The sequence below is a fragment of the Heteronotia binoei genome, chromosome 1 (genome assembly GCF_032191835.1).
Source record: "Heteronotia binoei isolate CCM8104 ecotype False Entrance Well chromosome 1, APGP_CSIRO_Hbin_v1, whole genome shotgun sequence".
Taxonomy (NCBI): Eukaryota; Metazoa; Chordata; class Lepidosauria; order Squamata; family Gekkonidae; genus Heteronotia; species Heteronotia binoei.
This window is the reverse complement of record NC_083223.1, coordinates 71,014,287-71,033,276: the sequence shown is the minus strand read 5'-3', so window position 1 is coordinate 71,033,276 and position 18,990 is coordinate 71,014,287. Positions and strand designations below refer to the sequence as shown.

General features: G+C 44.7%; 1 protein-coding gene across 1 annotated transcript in view; it reads right to left on the bottom strand.

Annotated features, from left to right (window-relative positions):
- The window catches only part of COL19A1 (collagen type XIX alpha 1 chain), a 348,383-nt gene that overhangs the window by 212,232 nt on the left and 117,161 nt on the right, over positions 1–18,990 (bottom strand). Inside the window, exon 11 of the mRNA XM_060235557.1 lies at positions 1,588–1,641. Within this exon, the coding sequence (XP_060091540.1) occupies positions 1,588–1,641 (54 nt within the window). The remainder of the gene's footprint in view (positions 1–1,587; positions 1,642–18,990) is intronic.

The following is an 18,990-nucleotide window of genomic DNA, read 5'->3' as shown; positions in this document are numbered from 1 at the left end:
AGAATTTGGTATGAAGTATTAAAAAGGTAGATGTAAAATTCAGCATCTTGAAAACCTCAGCTCTTGTTTTCTTTAAATAAAGCAAGTTTCTAACTCACAGGCTATGAAAATAAGCTTTAAAATGCATGAGAAATGCCTGGTAAAATCTCTAGTGCCCCTGGGAGAGGCAATAGGATTTCCAATGCCATGCATAGTTTACTGCTGTTCCACATAAATAAGAGAAGCAGTCAAAATTTTATAAAATAAGGGAACGCTTTCTGATCACAAAAGTGCTCAAATGTGCTCAGCTTGCACAATTTATATGTTTTGGGGCATCCACCTTTTCATGATGCAGAACTGGAGTTATCTTGCTGCACAATTTTGTAAGTTTTTTTTTTTTTTAAATAAAGGAAGCACACACAATCTTACTGACAATAGGTTATTATAACAGCACATATTCATCTTGCTTTCCCAGGGATCTCAGGCAAGCAAAAACAAAATGAAGCATATGTCTGCATAGTAATAGCCTCCCCCACCCACACACAAGCTGAGATTTCAGACTTTCTGGAGACAACAAAGGGGATTTCACAAGGGAAGAGGGGCAGTCTTGTTAAACCTGGACTGATGTAGTTTATCCTCTATTATTGCACAATAACAACAACCTTTTATTTACCAGATAGGCACAAAACATATTTTGTCACATCCATTATGCGCAACAATTTTCCTGATATTGCTTAGAAGCAGCAAGGCCACTTATTTACAAGCATATTATCAGACCACTGATTCTAGGGTTGCCAAGTCCATTTCAAGAAATATCTGGGGATTGGGGTGTGGAGTCAGGAGACATTGGGGGTGGAGCCAGGAGCAAGGTTGTGACAAGCGTAACTGAACTCCAAAGGGAGTTCTAGCCATCATATTTAAAGGGACTGCACACCTTTTAAATGCCTTCCGTCCACTGGAAATAATGAAGAATAGGGACACCTTCTTTTGGGGCTCATAGAATTGGACCCTCTGGTCCAATCCTTTTGAAACTTGGAAGGTATTTTGGGGAGAGGCACTGGATGCTATACTGCAAATTTGGTGCCTCTATCTCAAAAAACAGCTCCCCCCCCCCGCCAGAGTCCCAGATACCCATGGATCAATTCCTCATTATACCCTATGGGAATCGGTCTCCTTAGGGAATAATGGAGTGCCCAGCAGGCGCTTTCTGATGACCCTGAAGCGGGGGAAGGGCTCCAAACTGGGTGATCCCCTGCCCCCACCTGGGGATTGGCAACCCTAACTGATTCCCTGTTCTGAGATGTGATCTCTGGAAGGAAACTGAAATTATCAAATTTTCCTTGTAGCCATCTATGGATCATGTCTTGGATTTATGTGTCTAATGCTCACATATAGATCCTTTCTCTCCATCAAATAATTTAGTGTTCAGAGAGCAATTTATTTTTATGCTCACAACAACACAACAGCTCTGTAACAGGCTGAAAAACAGGGATCCAGAGAAGCTATCCAGTGAGTTTCATAACCATGAAGGGATCTGAATTTTTTTTATCCAAAATGCAGCATTCAGCCACTAGATGAAAACACAGGATGGACTTAAATGAGTACTACCTTTTCTCCAATATCACCAGGGACACCAGGATCACCTAACAGACCATTTTCTCCCTGAAAAAAATTTATGGAAATTTGGTTATCTGTCACTCATTAACCGAACTATAAAAAGCATTTTATATTTGCAATTAAGAAGTAATAACAATAATCATGAAAGAACCTCCTCTGTATCATTTCCTTCTCAATTGGGTAGAAGATTGTCATGTTAAATTGTTAAGAATGACTTGAAAAATGATTGAAATAAGAATCTACTAGTCTAGCGCATGATGTACAATGTGTTTTCTGAGGAATATTTAGTTTTAGGTGCTTGTTTTGGATCCTGCAGTATTTGATAACCCCATCCTATGCAACCACATAAAGAACAAATGGAGGCTTTCAACAAGCAGTGGAGTCATGATTAGAGGGTGGTGGTGGTGGTGGTAGGGTGCAAGGACTACTAAGATCTTTGGGTGGGTTCAGTGGATCTTCATGCACTATGCATGCTATGAAGTATTATGCCCTACCACTGTGATGTATTATGCCCTACCAGAGCCATTTTGGTGTAGTGGTTAAATGTGTGGATTCCTATCTGAGAGAACCGGGTTTGATTCCCCACTCCTTCACATGCAACTGCTGGAGTGACCTTGGGTCAGCCACAAGTTCTCTCAGAGCTCTTCTATGAAGAGCAATTCTTGGAGAGCTCTCTCAGCCCCATCTACCTCACAGGGTGTCTGTTGTGGGGACAGGAAGAGAAAGGAGATTGCAAGCTGCTCTGATACTCTGAGAAAAGGGAAGTGTATAAATCCCATCTCCTCCTCCTCCTCCTCTAACATGGAGGCCAAGCCACACAGCAACAGGCAACTAGCTCCTCATTTTTTTGTCTTGCCATGGGAAGTGAATGTCAATTAAACACTTATGTGTGAGAAAAGCGAAGAGTGACCCTGCTGCAAGAATGGATAAAACTGGTGGGCCCAGCATCTGTGGCAGAGGGCAGATTTTGATCCCAATCACAGCTGTGATTCAGCTTCCATCTTTGTTGACATTCCCTCATTGAAAATGGGGAAGGGACGCTGAGAACTGAACTACCCCCTGTCTGTTTAGCCCAATCACTCATGAACATAGGTCCACCAAGGTTCAATTTATTGGCTACAATTTGGTGTAACAAAAGTGGAATCCAGGAACCAGCTTTTAAATATACATATGAAGCTTGTGATGTCATATATGACAGCCTTGTCCAGTTCCCTCCCTCAGAGGCAAGATTTTTCCTCCACTTTGCTATCCCTTGTATGACTGAGCAGCCCTTGTGGTATTTTTTTTATTTCCTGAAGAACTTTGGCTGTCCCACCCTGTCTAAATATTATATTTGATTGCTGGCTTAGCCCAGGAACCTATGGGAAGGGTCAGGAATCAGGATTGCCTTTTAACTTAAACTACTGAAATGGCACTTGAGGTGTTTTAAAACTCAAAAATAAAAATATTTTATTTAACAAAGAGGGTAAAGGTCAGGTGAAATCAGGGGTTAAAATTTCTGAGGTAAAACCAGTACATGCACAGACTTGAATTCTTATGTTTCAGGCTAATGAGAGTTTCTTAAGCTTTTCATAGTGATGTAAATCTTTATGTTGAGAGACTTTTGTCATAGTGTTTTCCAAAGATTGCACACTTCCTTTGAGTATTCTCTGACTCTTTTGGTTTCCAGAAGGCTAGTACATTCTTTCCAGTACTCAAACCACTTCTCTTGAAGCACCAGTAATCATCTTGAACTTTTAACTTAAGGTCTCTAAAGGCAGTTTCTAACCACATCAGACCAGGGATCTCTGCACGCCTCAAAGCTAACTCCCTGTTTGACTGGGTAGAGAATTTTCTTCTCTCTCTAGTTCTATCCCCTTTCCTTGGCCCAAATGGGAGTCTTTGCTTACTTCCCAAACTTTCTTGCCAATTCCCCCCCAGTTCTTCTCTAATCTAAGGCTGAAATCAGACTGCATCCCATCAAGACATAAATCTGTCTCCTCAACATTAAGCTCTCAAGTCTTTCTCTGCTTAGCTAATGCTAGCCAATCAGATTGCTTGGAGCAGCCTGTCACTCAAGGCCCTCTGGGCTTCTGTGAAAAATTAAGTCATCACAGTCCTTTATCTATTTACACAGCAGTTCTAAACTTTTAAAGTGCAATTCATCACCTCATACATTGTGACTCTCACAATAAACCTGCAAAGGCATGTCACCTGAAATCATTGAAAAACCATGGGTCTTTCCTCCACAACTTTCTGTTACACTTGGAAGTCTGCTATACTCCTAACTTTCTTTAGCAGTGTTGTCTAACTAGCAATGCAGGATTCTGCCATGTGGACAGATCCTAAATCAAATGTTGGAGGGCATGTAATGCAAACCAGAGTAAGTTTGAAGCTGCTTTGATTCATGCCACACATCAAAGGTAGACATGTTACCTCAATGCAAAGGAATTTTTCAAGAGAGTGAGTTTCTTCTTTTATTTATTTCTAGACTGTTTTCACTCATTACTTTTGTAGTTAAAAGAATGGCTTTAACATTTAATATGTTATGTGTAAAAATGCAAAATGGCAATGACTATCACAAACATGCAAACATATATCTCATGCAGGCATTCTTCAGGGACCCAGAACTGCCCACCCCATCTGCTAAACTTCCTGGGAAATCTGTATTTGATCCATAGTAATGGGCATGGCTCAGGGGAGAGGCCATGTCTCACTGGGAGAGCATCTGCATGACATGTGGAAGGTTCCAGGTTCAATCCCAGTCATCTCTAGCTAAAATGATCATGTGGTAAAAATGTGAAAGACCACTACCCAAGACCCTGGAAAAATGCCATCAATCAGAGTAGACAACACTGACTTTGATAAATCAATGTTCTGATGCAATATAGATTCATGTATTTATGTGTTTAGTGTGTGAAATTATCCATTTGATTATTGATTTCTGTGGAACTTTTTCTTTACTGAACATATCACCAACCTGCTGAAAAAAACTTACTAGACATCAGAAAAGTTACACACACTAAGACCACCAGCTAAGCAGTACTATGCAAGTACCAGTTAAAATCTTTTATCTTCATGTTCACGCATATTTTGCTTTTATGATTCCCTGAACATTTTTGAAACAAACATCCTAGTGATCTACAAAATGTAAAGACATGCAAATGAGAAACATGAAAAAACTTCTCACCAAGTCTGCTTGGGTGCTTCTATTTCTTTTTCTAGTTTGCAAAATATTCTGAAAGATGAATAACCTTTCATGGTTCATTAATTTAGAAAATAAAGCCCAGTCAGTTGTATATTTCTATCATCTGTAACAACACAGTAAAAGTGTTTTCTACAGATATTACAGTCTTGGGGAAAAGCAATTTTGTAGCTCTATGTTGCTTTTTAAAAAAGTGTCTATCAAAAGACATATTGCCTAAGAAATATTGGCAAAAATTTAAAGAGTCCAGTGTGCGCACCAGAGCATTTCCCCATATGTGCACCAGGACCCTCTGGATGTCAAGCTCCAGCTGCAGTTTCTCATACATCAGCTATGATGGAAGAGGTCCGCTTGATGTGCTGGTGGGCTCCGGGTGGGTACACTAGGAAAAGGGATCAGAAACACCTTCAGCTTGGATAGAAGCTCTTCTGATCTTGCATCTACAATCTTGTTTTATGCATTTTAATATTACCATAATATCAATGTGAAAAAGATCTGGACCCTACTAAAATCCTGGGTTCCAGTACAGGAAAGTTTTGTGTTATTCAATGGATGACACTGAAATAATATCTGGAATAAAATAATTGTCATGGAAGAATGTTATGCAAAAGTAACATGCCAAGGGTGTGTGTGTATGTGTCTAAATTTAAGCACACAGAAACATTCTAAATAGATTATCAATATCTTTCAAGTTAGACATGCTCCCATGAACTTTTCTAAATTGATTCCTAATCATTAGGGTTTCTTTTGTAGAAAAAGCCCAGCAGGAACTCATTTGCATATTAGGCCACATCCCCTGATGTCCCAATTTGTTGCACAGATTTTTTGTAGAAAAAGCCAACATGAATTCATTTGCATATTAACCCACACCCCTGACACCAAGCCAGCTGGAAATGCGTTCCTGTGCATTCCTGCTCAAAAAAAGCCCTGCTAATTATATATATATTAATCAACATTTGGGGGGGAGGGGTGGGCTCCCTCTTGGGTATCCTGCCCCCCCAGGGAAAGTGTATGCGCAATACATAGCCTCTCCTTTCCCGGTGTAGTGAACGCCGCGTGGTCACTGTCCGGCTATGCCTGGCAGATGGGCACTGCAATGGCCTCTCCTGCATTACTGCATCCGTGGCAACACCTTCCTGCTGGTCCCCCCCGTTTCTCACAGAGTTTGCCACGTCATGGTGCGACCGAATGTCCGGCGGTATAACCGGATGGGCAGGCTGGGCTCACCAACCTCGCCAGTCAAGAGAAGGAAAACTCTAACATCAAACCCGGGCAGATAGAGCTCGTTAATGTAACACCTACTACCTGGAGGACTCGCTGCCGGCATCCCGGCTTACTGGGCCATGGCAGATGACCCCAAGGTGAAAGGGTGGAGCCAGTACCGTGCACACTGTGCTTCACCTAAAAATTCCTCGGCGCAGGCCTGAAGGGCATATCCACATCCACAACCCACAACACACCAAGTCCTGCAGCGATGGGCAAGGGGCAAAATGGCAGGTGGAAGATGCTACTGGAAGCCGCAGTCCCGATCCTGCATGTAGGCGGTTCAGGGTATTGGTCACCTGATGCTGACCCGGAGACGAAAGCATTTTTCGGCAGCACCCTGAATGACCAAGCAGCCTTATCTAAGGACAGCACTGCTTGCTCCACACGGAGAAGGGCCTAGAAAAGGTGGCCTAAACAAAGCTCGTCTTCCCCACCCCAGTTGGCTAGCCGCGGTCAACGGGCATCCTTACTTGCGGTCAAAAAATAACAACAAAGAAAAGGCATGCACCTGCCTCACAAAGTGTGCAAAGACTAAAGCTTGCGTGTTGGAACATCAGAACCATGCTTGACACACAGTAGACAGTGGTCGCCCTGAATGACGCTCTGCTCTAGTTGCCCACGAACTTCTCAGGTTGAATATTGACATAGCAGCTCTCAGTGAGGTCCGTTTCCCTGAGGAAGGTAGTCTACAAGAACATGGTGCTGGCTATACCCTCTACTGGTCGGGTAAGTCAAAGGCTGAGAGCCGCCTTTCTGGCGTTGGCTTCATGGTCAGGAACTCCATTGCCTCCAAACTTGAAAACCTGCCAACAGGTCACTCAGATCGCATCATGTCCATGCGCCTCCCACTTCAAAACAAGCAGCATGCAACACTCTTCAGTGTGTATGCCCCAACCCTTCAAGCAGATCCTGCAGAAAAGAACAAGTTCTATGCTGATCTACGCAACCTCGTACGGAAGACCCCTACAGAGGAAAAGGTGATTATCCTTGGCGACTTCAATGCCAGAGTAGGTAAAGACTCGGAAGCCTGGAAAGGAATACTTGGCAAACACGGCATTGGCAACTGCAATGATAACGGGCGCCTCCTGCTAGAATTCTGCATGGAACACCAGCTCACCATCACCAACACTATCAGCAGAAGAACAGCCTGAAGACAACCTGGATGCACCCACGGTCTAAGCACTGGCACCTTATCAACTACATTCTGGTGCGCCAGAGAGACCTTCGAGATGTCTTACACACCCGAGTAATGCCCAGTGCGGAATGTTATATGGATCATCGTCTTGTACGCTGCAATCTCCGTCTTCACTTTAAACCCACACCCAGGAGAGGAGGTATCCTTCGGAGGAAGCTTCAGGTTGGCAGCCTTCAGTCAGCCGAAGTTAAAGCTGCCTTTCAGGCAAAACTCCAGTCAAGAATTGAGGACCCCAGTTGCCCCACAGACCCTTCTCCAGAAGCACTCTGGGAACACCTAAAAACTACCATCCTGCAGATCTCTGAAGAAGTCCTCAGGTTCTCCACAAGGAAGAACAAGGACTGGTTTGATGAGAACAATCAAGAGATCCAAGAATTACTAGCGAAAAAGAGATCTGCCTACCAAGCACATCTTGCTCAGCCCTCCTGTCCCGGGAAAAAAGCAATCTTTCGCGCTGCATGTAGCAACCTTCAGCGCAAGCTTCGAGACATTCAGAACGAGTGGTGGACCAAGCTTGCAGAGAGAACCCAGCTGTGTGCAGACACTGGTGATTTAAGAGGGTTCTACGAAGCCCTGAAGGCAGTATATGGTCCATCATATCAGGCTCAGAGTCCCTTGCGTAGTGCAGACGGCCAAGTGCTCCTCAAAGACAAGGCATCCATACTGAACCAGTGGTCGGAGTATTTTCAGGTTCTCTTCAGTGCCAACCGCGCAGTTCAAGATTCAGCAATCCACCTCACCCCACTTCAACCAGTGAAAACAGAGTTGGATGAGATCCCCACCCTAGAAGAGACTGTTAAAGCCATCAAGCAACTGAAAAGTGACAAGGCAGCGGGAGTTGATGGAATCCCACAAGAGATCTGGAAGCATGGGGGCACAGTACTACATAGCACACTTCACAAAGTACTTGTCACCTGCTGGGAACAAGGCAAACTACCACAGGACTTTCGCGATGCAATCATCATCACTCTACACAAGAACAAAGGGGAAAAGTCAGACTGCTCCAACTACCGGGGGATAACCCTGCTCTCCATCGCAGGCAAAATCCTTGCCAGAATACTCCTGAACAGACTGGTGCCCACCATTGCAGAAGAACTCCTCCCAGAGAGCCAGTGTGGCTTCAGAGCTAACAAGAGCACCACCGATATGGTATTTGTTCTCAGGCAACTCCAAGAGAAATGCAGGGAACAGAACAAGGGTCTATATGTGACTTTTGTTGACCTTACCAAAGCTTTCGATACCGTTAGCAGGAAAGGCCTATGGCAAATCTTGGAACATTTAGGATGTCCCCCAAGGTTCCTCAGCATGATCATCCAGCTACACGAAGACCAGCGAGGCCAAGTCAGACACTGCAACGACCTCTCGGAGCCCTTCCCAATAGGCACAGTTGTAAAGCAAGGCTGCGTTCTCGTGCCAACTCTCTTTACGATCTTCTTTAGCATGATGCTTCAAAGAGCTGCAGTATATCTAGATGATGACGATGGTGTCTACATCCGCTATCACACCGATGGCAGCCTGTTCAACCTGAGGCGACTAAAGGCTCACTCCAAGACAATGGAAAAACTTATCCGAGAGCTACTGTTTGCTGATGATGCTGCACTCGTCTCCCACTCGGTATCAGCTCTGCAGCATATGACGTCCTGCTTTGCAGAGGCTGCCAAGCTATTCGGCCTAGAAGTTAGTCTGAAGAAGACAGAAGTTCTCCACCAGCCTGCACCCCAGGAAGATTATCACCCTCCCTGCATCACTGTGGGTGAATCAGTTCTGAAGACAGTCCAGCAGTTCAGCTACCTGGGGTGCATCATCTCCTCAGATGCCAAGATCGACAAGGAGATTGACAACAGGCTGGCAAAGGCAAACCGTGCATTTGGCCGACTGCACAAAAGAGTGTGGAGCAACAAGCATCTGAAAAAAGGCACAAAGATCAATGTTTACAAAGCGGTTGTGATGACAACCCTCATCTACGGCTCCAAATCGTGGGTTTTATACCGTCATCACCTGCGACTCCTTGAGCGCTTTCATCAGCGCTGCCTTCGCACCATCCTCAACATCCACTGGAGTGACTTTGTGACCAACACTGAAGTCCTCAAGAGGGCGGAGGTTACAAGCATCGAGGCACTGCTGTTGAAGACGCAGCTGCGCTGGGCAGGGCATATTTCTAGGATGGAAAACCACCGCCTTCCCAAGATTGCTCTGTATGGTGAACTTTCCACCGGCCATCGAAATAGAGGCGCACCAAAGAAGAGGTACAAAGACTCCTTGAAGTAATCCCTTGGCACCTGTCGCATCAACCATCACCAGTGGTCTGACCTAGCCTCAGATCGCAAAGCATGGAAGCACACCATCCACCAGGCTGTCTCTTCCTTTGAGAACGCACACATAGCTGGTCTTGAGGACAAACGGAGATTGAGGAAGAATCGCACTGCTACAGCACCAACCCCAAATCAGACTTTTCCCTGCAGCCACTGTGGCCGGATCTGCCTGTCCCGCATTGGTCTTGTCAGCCACCAGCGAGCCTGCAGCAGACGTGGACTACTGCACCCTTCTTAAATCTTCGTTCGCGAAGTCAAGCCGAGAGAGAATCAACATTTGGCTTAAACAGGACTTCAAATACCTCACTACATAAAATCTATAGCAGTCATAAGATCAGCAAAATCTCACTGGTTTACAATACACTGCTTGTCATTAGTTAAGGTGACAAAGTATAGAACAAATAATATAATTTTATTATAAGATTAAATATTTAAGTAACACAGAGAGAAATCATCCTCCACTTTATACTGTCCTAGTCAGATTAGTGTCAAAATGTTTGGAAGTGCAATACCTCAGCTACCTTCCATCCCTTTTGCTGCTGGCAACCAGGAGGGGGTTCAGGGGTTGACTCATGCACATAGGCATCATTCCAATGCCACAACATCACTTCTGGTGCAATCCTGGAAGTAGTATCATTAGATCAGCACAATGCTCTAGGATTCTGATAAAACTTTATAGTTTTACCATAGAGTTCTAGAAAGACATGCTGATCCAATGATGTAGCTTCTGGGTTCACACAGGAAATTTCTTCATGGCACTGGAAACAATGTCTGTTTCTTCTCCATTCTTCTTGTGCCATTTTACTGAGTAGTGGCAGGAAATCCAGACTGCCAGCAGGAATCATATCAGGAGACCTGGCAGCCCTACCTTAAAAGTTGCAACTGACTTTGGAGCTAAGTTGTAACTGCAGAAGAACTCAAAGCTTTACCAGTGTAACGGATGTGAGTCACTGATAGTTTGGTTTAGCCAGTAGATCCCAAGGAAATGAGCAAGCGGTAGTGTGGGGAAAATTGTTTCCTTGGGCAATCTTGGGTGTGAATGGGTATGAGTTCCAATTAGAAAGTGAGCCAAACTCACACAGAGACAGGATACACAGGTATTTTGACCTTGGATGGTAATACACAGATCTTCCTACTTTTAATAAACACAAGTCCATTGCCTGAACTGGAGCAGGCAATGGTGTTTGCCCACCCATCCCCATCTCCTTGAAGGATGCGGGGGGAGTCAATTGGGTCTCAGCACGGGAGCATGGGCCAATCAAGGGCTTACTTGCTGGCCAGGTCTTTTTGTGGCTGCCCTTCATCTTCAGTTTGGTCCAGTGCTTTAATGTGCAAATGAAATGCTTCAGATAACCTTATACTTAAATAAAATTCCCAGTTTAACCCATAACTTGTGTTGTGTGTGTGTGTGTGTTTGAGGGGTGGTAGGGCAATGAATTACATTTGGAGTCTGGTTCTATTTTTTAAAAACTGACTGGAAGTGAATATATTACATCACTCAGTTAAAGAAGAAGAACATTGTCATATAGTACAGTAAACTTTGACCCTATTAAAACACTTCTTAAGAGACTATCATTGCCAATTGTCTACATTTTGAAGGAATTCCTGTGGTCTCATTTTGTCTTTTTTGAGACAAATTCCTGAATTTAAAATAGTTTGCAGACACTATTATTCTTGGCCCAGCAATGAAAAAGTTCTTTGTTATCTTTAATGACAATGTGAGGTTCAAGGGCCATACTGATACTTCTATTTACTGGTTCTGTCTTATCTTGGGTGTTGTATCATGCCAAGACAATAGATAACAGACTCTCCACTTACTCCATTCACTTTTACAAAAAGGCCTAATGATCCTGATAGAATGTGTATTTCTTAGAGTGGGAATTAGCATATAGCTGATTATTAAGCATGCAATTGTGACTCTTACAGGATAAAAACTGAAGAATTTATACACACTCTTTTGTTCTATAATCACAAAATTCTGAGACTTGTTCCACCAGCAAATAAGTGCTTTGTGCAAGAACGGCCACTCCTGTAATAGTGCAATGCCATAAAGCAGAACACAATAAAAATACTGTAGGTTTTATTACATTGATGTTGCAAGCTTATACATCATTGGTAATATATAGGATCCAGTTGTCACTCAAACTGAATATTTCATCCAGGGTACATAAGTCATTTCTGTAAATTTTTCACTTCAGTCTTGAGGAAAGGTTCATACCTCACAGGATGCCAAGACAGTTAAATATGCTACAATAATTTTATTTAATGGAGAATTCACACTCTAATGAAGCTTACAAAATGCAGAAGCTGATGAATTTGTTGAAGTTACTGTTCTGTGAACTGAAAAATAATATCACATTTATTTTATCAAATTTATATCCCACCCTCCCCTGATGGTTGTCCACAGATCTGCTCACTACAAAATTACTACCTAATATGGGGGGGAAATACAGCAGTCCAGCAGATAACTCCTCAGCATGTAAACATGAATTGTGTGCTATCTAAAGTGTGTTGCAGCAATTAAAAAATGTGAACATATCATGAAACCATGATTATATTCACTACCATATGCAAACTTCTTCCTTTCATATTCATTCATCCATCATGACATTTTGTGAATAATGCCCCCAGTCACTTAGTACTGATCACAAAAATTAAGAATCAATGCGAGAAGTCTTATATCTGCTGACCAGCCATTTGCTGAAAGGTAAAAGAATGACTTCTCTTGATCACTCTACTGCGATTGATATCATGAGGCCAAATGAAGGTAGGTAAAGCTGAGAGAGAATGACTGGCCCAAGATCATCCAGTAAGCTTCACATGAGAAACTGAATTAGATCCCGTTCTTTTTCACTGCCCTATCCACTACACACTTCAGACCATTTTTGAATCTTTTTTTTAAACAGGTGTCAACATTTTCAGGAGAGCTAGAAAGTCTTTGTCTTGAATGTGTTCTGAATGCTGAGCTGAGCCCAATTGACTGGGATGCTGGGAGACTATCAGGTAAATTAAAAAAAAATGATGTGGATCTCTGTTTTATAAAACAAAAAGGTTCTTTGTAACTGAAATTAAGATCATTCCACTATTGCTTATTACTTTCTGAAGTTGTCAAGTCAATGTTTAGTAGTAGTTATAGCAATTTGTCATAACTTCACAGTTTAGTGTGTCATGGCAGGGGTCCTAACTTCCTTGCACTTTGTAAAATGCCATGCATGTTGAAGGTGCTAATAAATAAGAATAATAAAGTACACAAACATAGTCAAACAAGAAGAATAGAAAAATCCAGACAGGTCATGATTACGATTATTATCTGTTTATTTATATTCTGCCCATTCCCCATAGGGGCACAGAGCAGAGCACAACATGAATAATAAAATCACAATAAAATCAACATAACAATAAAAACCAATTACAATCTCCAATCCAACAGAATAGTTTGTTTATTTATTTTATTGGATTTATATCCCGCCCTCCCTGCCGAAGCAGGCTCAGGGCAGCTCACAACAGTAAAAACATTTACAGGTTAAACATTAACTAATTAAAATCTTACAATAAAACATTAAAACATTTTTAAAACAGTTTGGTGCTAATAATAAAAATACATTCCAGTAGTTTCAGTCTTCTTGAGTACCCTCATATGTGGCTATCCATTAAAAGCAAGTTGAAATAAAGCTGTCTTGCAAGCCTTGCGGAACTGAACAAGGTCCCGCAAGGCTCTTGCTTCTTCTGGCAGTTGGTTCCACCTTCTCCTGAGTCATCTTCAATCTTGCTCCCTCCCTCCATGGAGCTTTTATCCTGCTGAGATTTAAAGGCACACACACATTCCAAAACACAAAATTTTGCAAGCTTCTTCCAAACTTCTTCCAAATTGTTCAGGGTGGTGAGAACCAGAGAGGATTGTGAGGAACTCCAAAGGGATCTGTTGAGGCTGGGTGATTGGGCGTCAACATAGCAGATGCGGTTCAATGTGGCCAAGTGCAAAGTAATGCACATTGGGGCCAAGAATCCCAGCTACAAATACAAGTTGATGGGGTGTGAACTGGCAGAGACTGACCAAGAGAGAGATCTTGGGGTCCTGGTAGATAACTCACTGAAAATGTCAAGACAGTGTGCGTTTGCAATAAAAAAGGCCAACGCCATGCTGGGAATTATTAGGAAAGGAATTGAAAACAAATCAGCCAGTATCATAATGCCCCTGTATAAATCGATGGTGCGGTCTCATTTGGAGCACTGTGTGCAGTTCTGGTCGCCGCACCTCAAAAAGGATATTATAGCATTGGAGAAAGTCCAGAGAAGGGCAACTAGAATGATTAAAGGGCTGGAGCACTTTCCCTATGAAGAAAGGTTGAAACGCTTGGGACTCTTTAGCTTGGAGAAACGTCGACTGCGGGGTGACATGATAGAGGTTTACAAGATAATGCATGGGATGGAGAAAGTAGAGAAAGAAGTACTTTTCTCCCTTTCTCACAATACAAGAACTCATGGGCATTCGATGAAATTGCTGAGCAGACAGGTTAAATGGATAAAAGGAAGTACTTCTTCACCCAAAGGGTGATTAACATGTGGAATTCACTGCCACAGGAGGTGGTGGCGGCCACAAGCATAGCCAGCTTCAAGAGGGGTTTAGATAAAAATATGGAGCAGAGGTCCATCAGTGGCTATTAGCCACAGAGTGTATGTGTATATATATATATATATATATATATATATATATATATATATATATATATATATATAATTTTTTTTGCCACTGTGTGACACAGAGTGTTGGACTGGATGGGCCATTGGCCTGATCTAACATGGCTTCTCTTATGTTCTTAAACCTGCTGAAATCTAAGAGTACTTCATGGCTGTTAGGGGAGCTGGCAGTGGGGCGGAGTCTGAAAAACTGGGAGATCAACTGCCCAGACCTAGGGCTGGCAAGCCTATATTAGATTTCTCTGGTTAGGGAAGGACCACTGCCCTCATTCTAATGGCTGGCTGAATTTGTCACCAAGCTTACAATAGATAAAACAACTGAGATGCATTGGTGAGACATTAAAGCAAGTTAGGTTATTCCTGACTTTTGGATATTGTTTCTAATTAATGAAAGATATCTGAATCTAAGGGTGACTCTAATTCAGTTTTGGATAATAGTTCTCTCCCATCATCTTATTCATTATGTTCTATCCATGAGAAGCAAGGGTAATCTGTGATTACCACAACCCACTTTTCATTTTCTCACCACAGATAAGGTAAAGGGGAAGTATCACCCATACAGTTCCTCTGAGTTTCCTAATATAAATATAATGGGGTTGGATCCAAGTCCCACAAGCTGAATGAAGCTCACATTACAGGACTTTTCTGACTTTCCCCTCTGAATGCAGTCCAATTAATACACTAAAATTTTGCTGCTGGAAGTCTGCTAGGTGTTTTCATGGACACTATTGGAGGTGAACTGACAGTCTTCAGTAAGAGAACATAACTGGCAACAAGATTGGCCCCTTCCCAGCCGGGCCAGCTCTGCCGGCTAGAGGCTAGGGGCCGCTGTTGCCCTCCCGGAAGGAGGGAAGGCTGGCCCCCATCATCTCCGGCATCCGGTGATGTCTTGCTGGGCACGGAGTCGGGGCTATAAAGGCCCCGCCCCAAATGGACAAATTAACAAGAATATTAAAAGACTATGATTTAGAAGTTTTTAAGACGGAGTGGAAAAAATTTAGAAGATATGTAGAAAAAGAGTGGAAAATAAAAGGACATTGGACAATTTTTGATAATGATTAAGTTTTAAAAAGAAGAATTTAAATTTTTGTTTTAATAGTTAAGGGTACCTTTAAATATTTGCATTTTAAGTAAATAGCACTGGTGGGGGTCAAATAACGGGGGGAGGGGTGGGTAGAAAGTAATATATGGGGTAGATAAAAGAAGTTTTTAAAGATGTAAGAAATAGATTTATTACCATATGTTACCAATAAAATTGTTTTAACTCAAGGCCCCGCCCAACTCCACGCACTTGCTTTTCGGCTCTCGGTGGGAGAGCACCTTCGCAGCTGTTGCGATTGCACGGGGGACCAGGTGCGGCGGCGCGTGCGAGGCATTGGAGAGACCCGTGCGAGGCGTAGACGGCTTCTTCATGTGAGCGGCGGTTGTTTTTTCTCGAGGCTGGTATTCCAGCCGGAGTGCAAGTGGGGGATGCTTTTAAGGGGCTAGAGAGGGGTTGTTGGGCGTGGATGCCAGGCCGGTGGCCTAATCACCCCCACTCTCCCCTCCCCCCCAGGGGCAGGAGTTCCAGCTGGTTTGCAAGTTGGGGGGTGCTTTTGGGAGAAGGCGGGAGAGGGGTTGTTGGGCATGGACGCCCAGAGGCCTATTCACCCCCCCTGTGGGGCAGGAGGGTGTACTCACTCCCACACACCCCTCTTGTTGATTAATAGGGTAGTGGGGCTTAGTTTTGCCCCCCCAGCACACATATAGCAGCTCTTTGGTAGAGGGGTTAGGCTGCAGACCTGCAGTCTTAAACTCTATTCACGACCTGAGTTTATCCCAGGGGAAGCTGGGTTCAAGTAGCCAGGTCAAGGTGCTTTTTATATTAATTTTAGAACACTGGTTGCCCATGTGTGGGGAGCTAGGTTACTTGAGGGGTGGTCAGGTAAAAAGGCAGTTAACAAGGGAGGGATGGCTCCCAAGAAGGGTCAGGGACCCTCTAAGGGAAAACAGCCCGCTAGAAAGAGGGGGCAGCAAGCTAGGCCACCTGGTGATTTGGGTGAGGACGCCCAGCTACGGCAGGCCATCACTGGATAGCTGGATGCTTTGGAGCAACAGAGGGGTGCTGTAGGGGCTCCCACATGGGGAGGGCGCCGTAGGGCAACAGGCCGTTTGTCCAAGTTGACTTTTGAAAAGGAGGTGCTGGCTCGCCTTTCTGTGTTACAGGGTGTGGTTGTCAGCTCGGATATGCAGCAGGAATCGGATCTGGAAGCAGAGGTGGATGTGAGAGAGGCCCCCGGTGGGGAGCCTGTGGATCCTGGCACAGTAGGGGCGGCGGCAGAGACAACCCCAGCGGTGACGGTTGCTGTTACCCCTTCGGGGGTAGCAGGTAAGTCTCCATTGCAACATCAGCTTCCGACTTGGCCATGGGGCCTCCCCCAGATGTCGGTTATCCACAATACACTGTGTATGGCGGTGTCATCGCCTGAGCAGTTGGCCCCTTCTGGGCAATACAGTCTGGCTGGACCTTCTTGGGCTTGGGGTGCACCTTTTACCCCTCTTCAAAGCCAGAACCCGGTTGGTTCTGCCTCACACACCCCTTTGCAGTTGGTGGCTACGCCGGCATCGCAAGGCACTTCCACTTCACAGGCAGTGCTGGGCGTGCTGCCGTGGGGTGGGCAGCAGCAGTTGCTGCAACAAGGGGCATGGCCGGGGCATCCTTGCGGTGTGTGGCATTATCCACCAAATTCTTATGGGTCCATACCGTTCCAAGTTCTGCCATATGGCGACACCGCATTGCCATTGGGCAATGGCCACCCGGGAGAAAATACTGAGGGGTGAATATGTGGATGTTTCAGTCTCCTATTTAGAGAACTTGAAAAGAAAGACAAAGAAGAACTAGATGACAAGGAGAAGGAGAAGCTGAAATGTAGAAAGGTAGACAGGACTTGGGCCAATTGGCTGCCAGGTTTCCTGATCTATGTGGGAGTGATAGCAAGGGCGCATCCTTTGCAGGCTGCAGCCCTTTCCCAATATTGTGACATAGTGCACCGTGCATATACGGACTTTGTCGGGGCTGTGTGGTTGCAATATGATGAGGCCTTCAGAATGAGGGCTGCAGTCAATCCTGGTCTTCCCTGGGATCAAATTAATCAGCAGCTCTGGCTGCAGTTGATGTCCCCGGAGATGCCCAATACAGGTGACAGGGCAGATAGCGGGCATTTGGTGCACAGGCAGCAAAATACGGTTGGTACGCGCAGTACGGTGGGCCAGTCGGTTCAGCCCCGGCTGCTATGCTAGGAATTTACCTCCAAGGGCGTGTGTGCTAGAAAAGCCTTTAAATTTAAACACGAGTGCCTGCTATGCGGAGGGTCGCATGCCTTCTCAGCCTGCAGCAGGTCAAAAATCAAGGGGACTGCCAAGCGCCCCGGTGGTGGGATCATTCCACAGCCGCCTGGAAAAGGGACCCAGCCCCATACGTCTGAAGGTACTTAGATGGTGGTTGGGTAATTATCCCTTGGTTGCTGACAGGGCCTATTTACTGGAGGGATTTAGTTTTGAATTTAGGATTCCGTATCAGGGACCTAGAGTCCCTTGTATGGCCTTTAACCTTCGTTCAGTGGTTGGGATGGAACACGTGGTTAGGGCAAAAATAGCCAAGGAATGTTAGGAGGGGAGGGTACTTGGCCCCTTTGATGACGTGCCTAATTTAATGACGTGCCTAATTTAATGACGTGCCTAATTTAATGGCCCCTTTAATGACGTCCCTTAGGGGTGGTGCCAAAAAAGCGCTGGGGGAAATACCGTTTGATACACCACTTGTCATACCGCAAGGGCGGCTCAGTGAACGATGCCATCCGGACGTTCTGTGTTTGGTCAGGTATACTTCCTTTGACCAAGCAGTCAAAGTGGTACGGGGTTGTAGTGTGGGGGCTGAAATGGCAAAATGCGACATTAAGTCAGCATTTCCCCTGTTGCCAGTACACCCAGAAGATTTTGACCTCCTGGGCTTCTCCTTTGAGGGAAAATATTACATGGATAGGGCCCTACCCATGGGATGCTCAGTATCTTGCGCTGCTTTTGAGCGTTTTAGTTCCTTTGTGGAATGGGCGCTTCAGATTAAGTCTGGGTTGAAAAACATGGTGCATTACCTGGATGACTACCTTTTCGTGGGCCCGGCTGGGTCCGGGCAATGCGCCAGGTTGTTACGGTCATTTGAGGACATGGCAGGGGAACTAGGGGTCATGTTGGCCCATGAAAAAACAGAGGGGCCCAGCTCGGTGATTACCTTTTTAGGCATCGAGCTGGACACTATTCGGCAAGCTTCACAGCTGCCTGCAGATAAAGTTGAGGGTCTGAGGGATCGTTTAGCTTCTCTTAAGAAGCAGTGCAAGGTGTCGCTCTTGGAGTTGCAGCAGTTAGTGGGGCACCTCAACTTTGCATGCAAGGTTGTTGCACCTGGTAGGGCCTTCTTGAGGCGGCTGTGTGATGCCATGGGGTCCCTGCAACTTCTTCATCATAGAGTTTGGATGACCACAGGTCTGCGGAGGGACCTGGAGGTTTGGGAGGAGTTTTTGGAATCCTTTAATAGGATTTCATTTTGGCGGGAGGAATTGAAGATAGAAGCGGAGCTTCAAATTTCCCCTGATGCAGCGGGTGCCACTGGTTTCGGAGTATATTTCCAGAGACACTGGTGCGCTGAGCAGTGGCCCGCTGTGTGGTTGGCCAGTGGACTCTGTCGGGACCTCACCTTTTTGGAG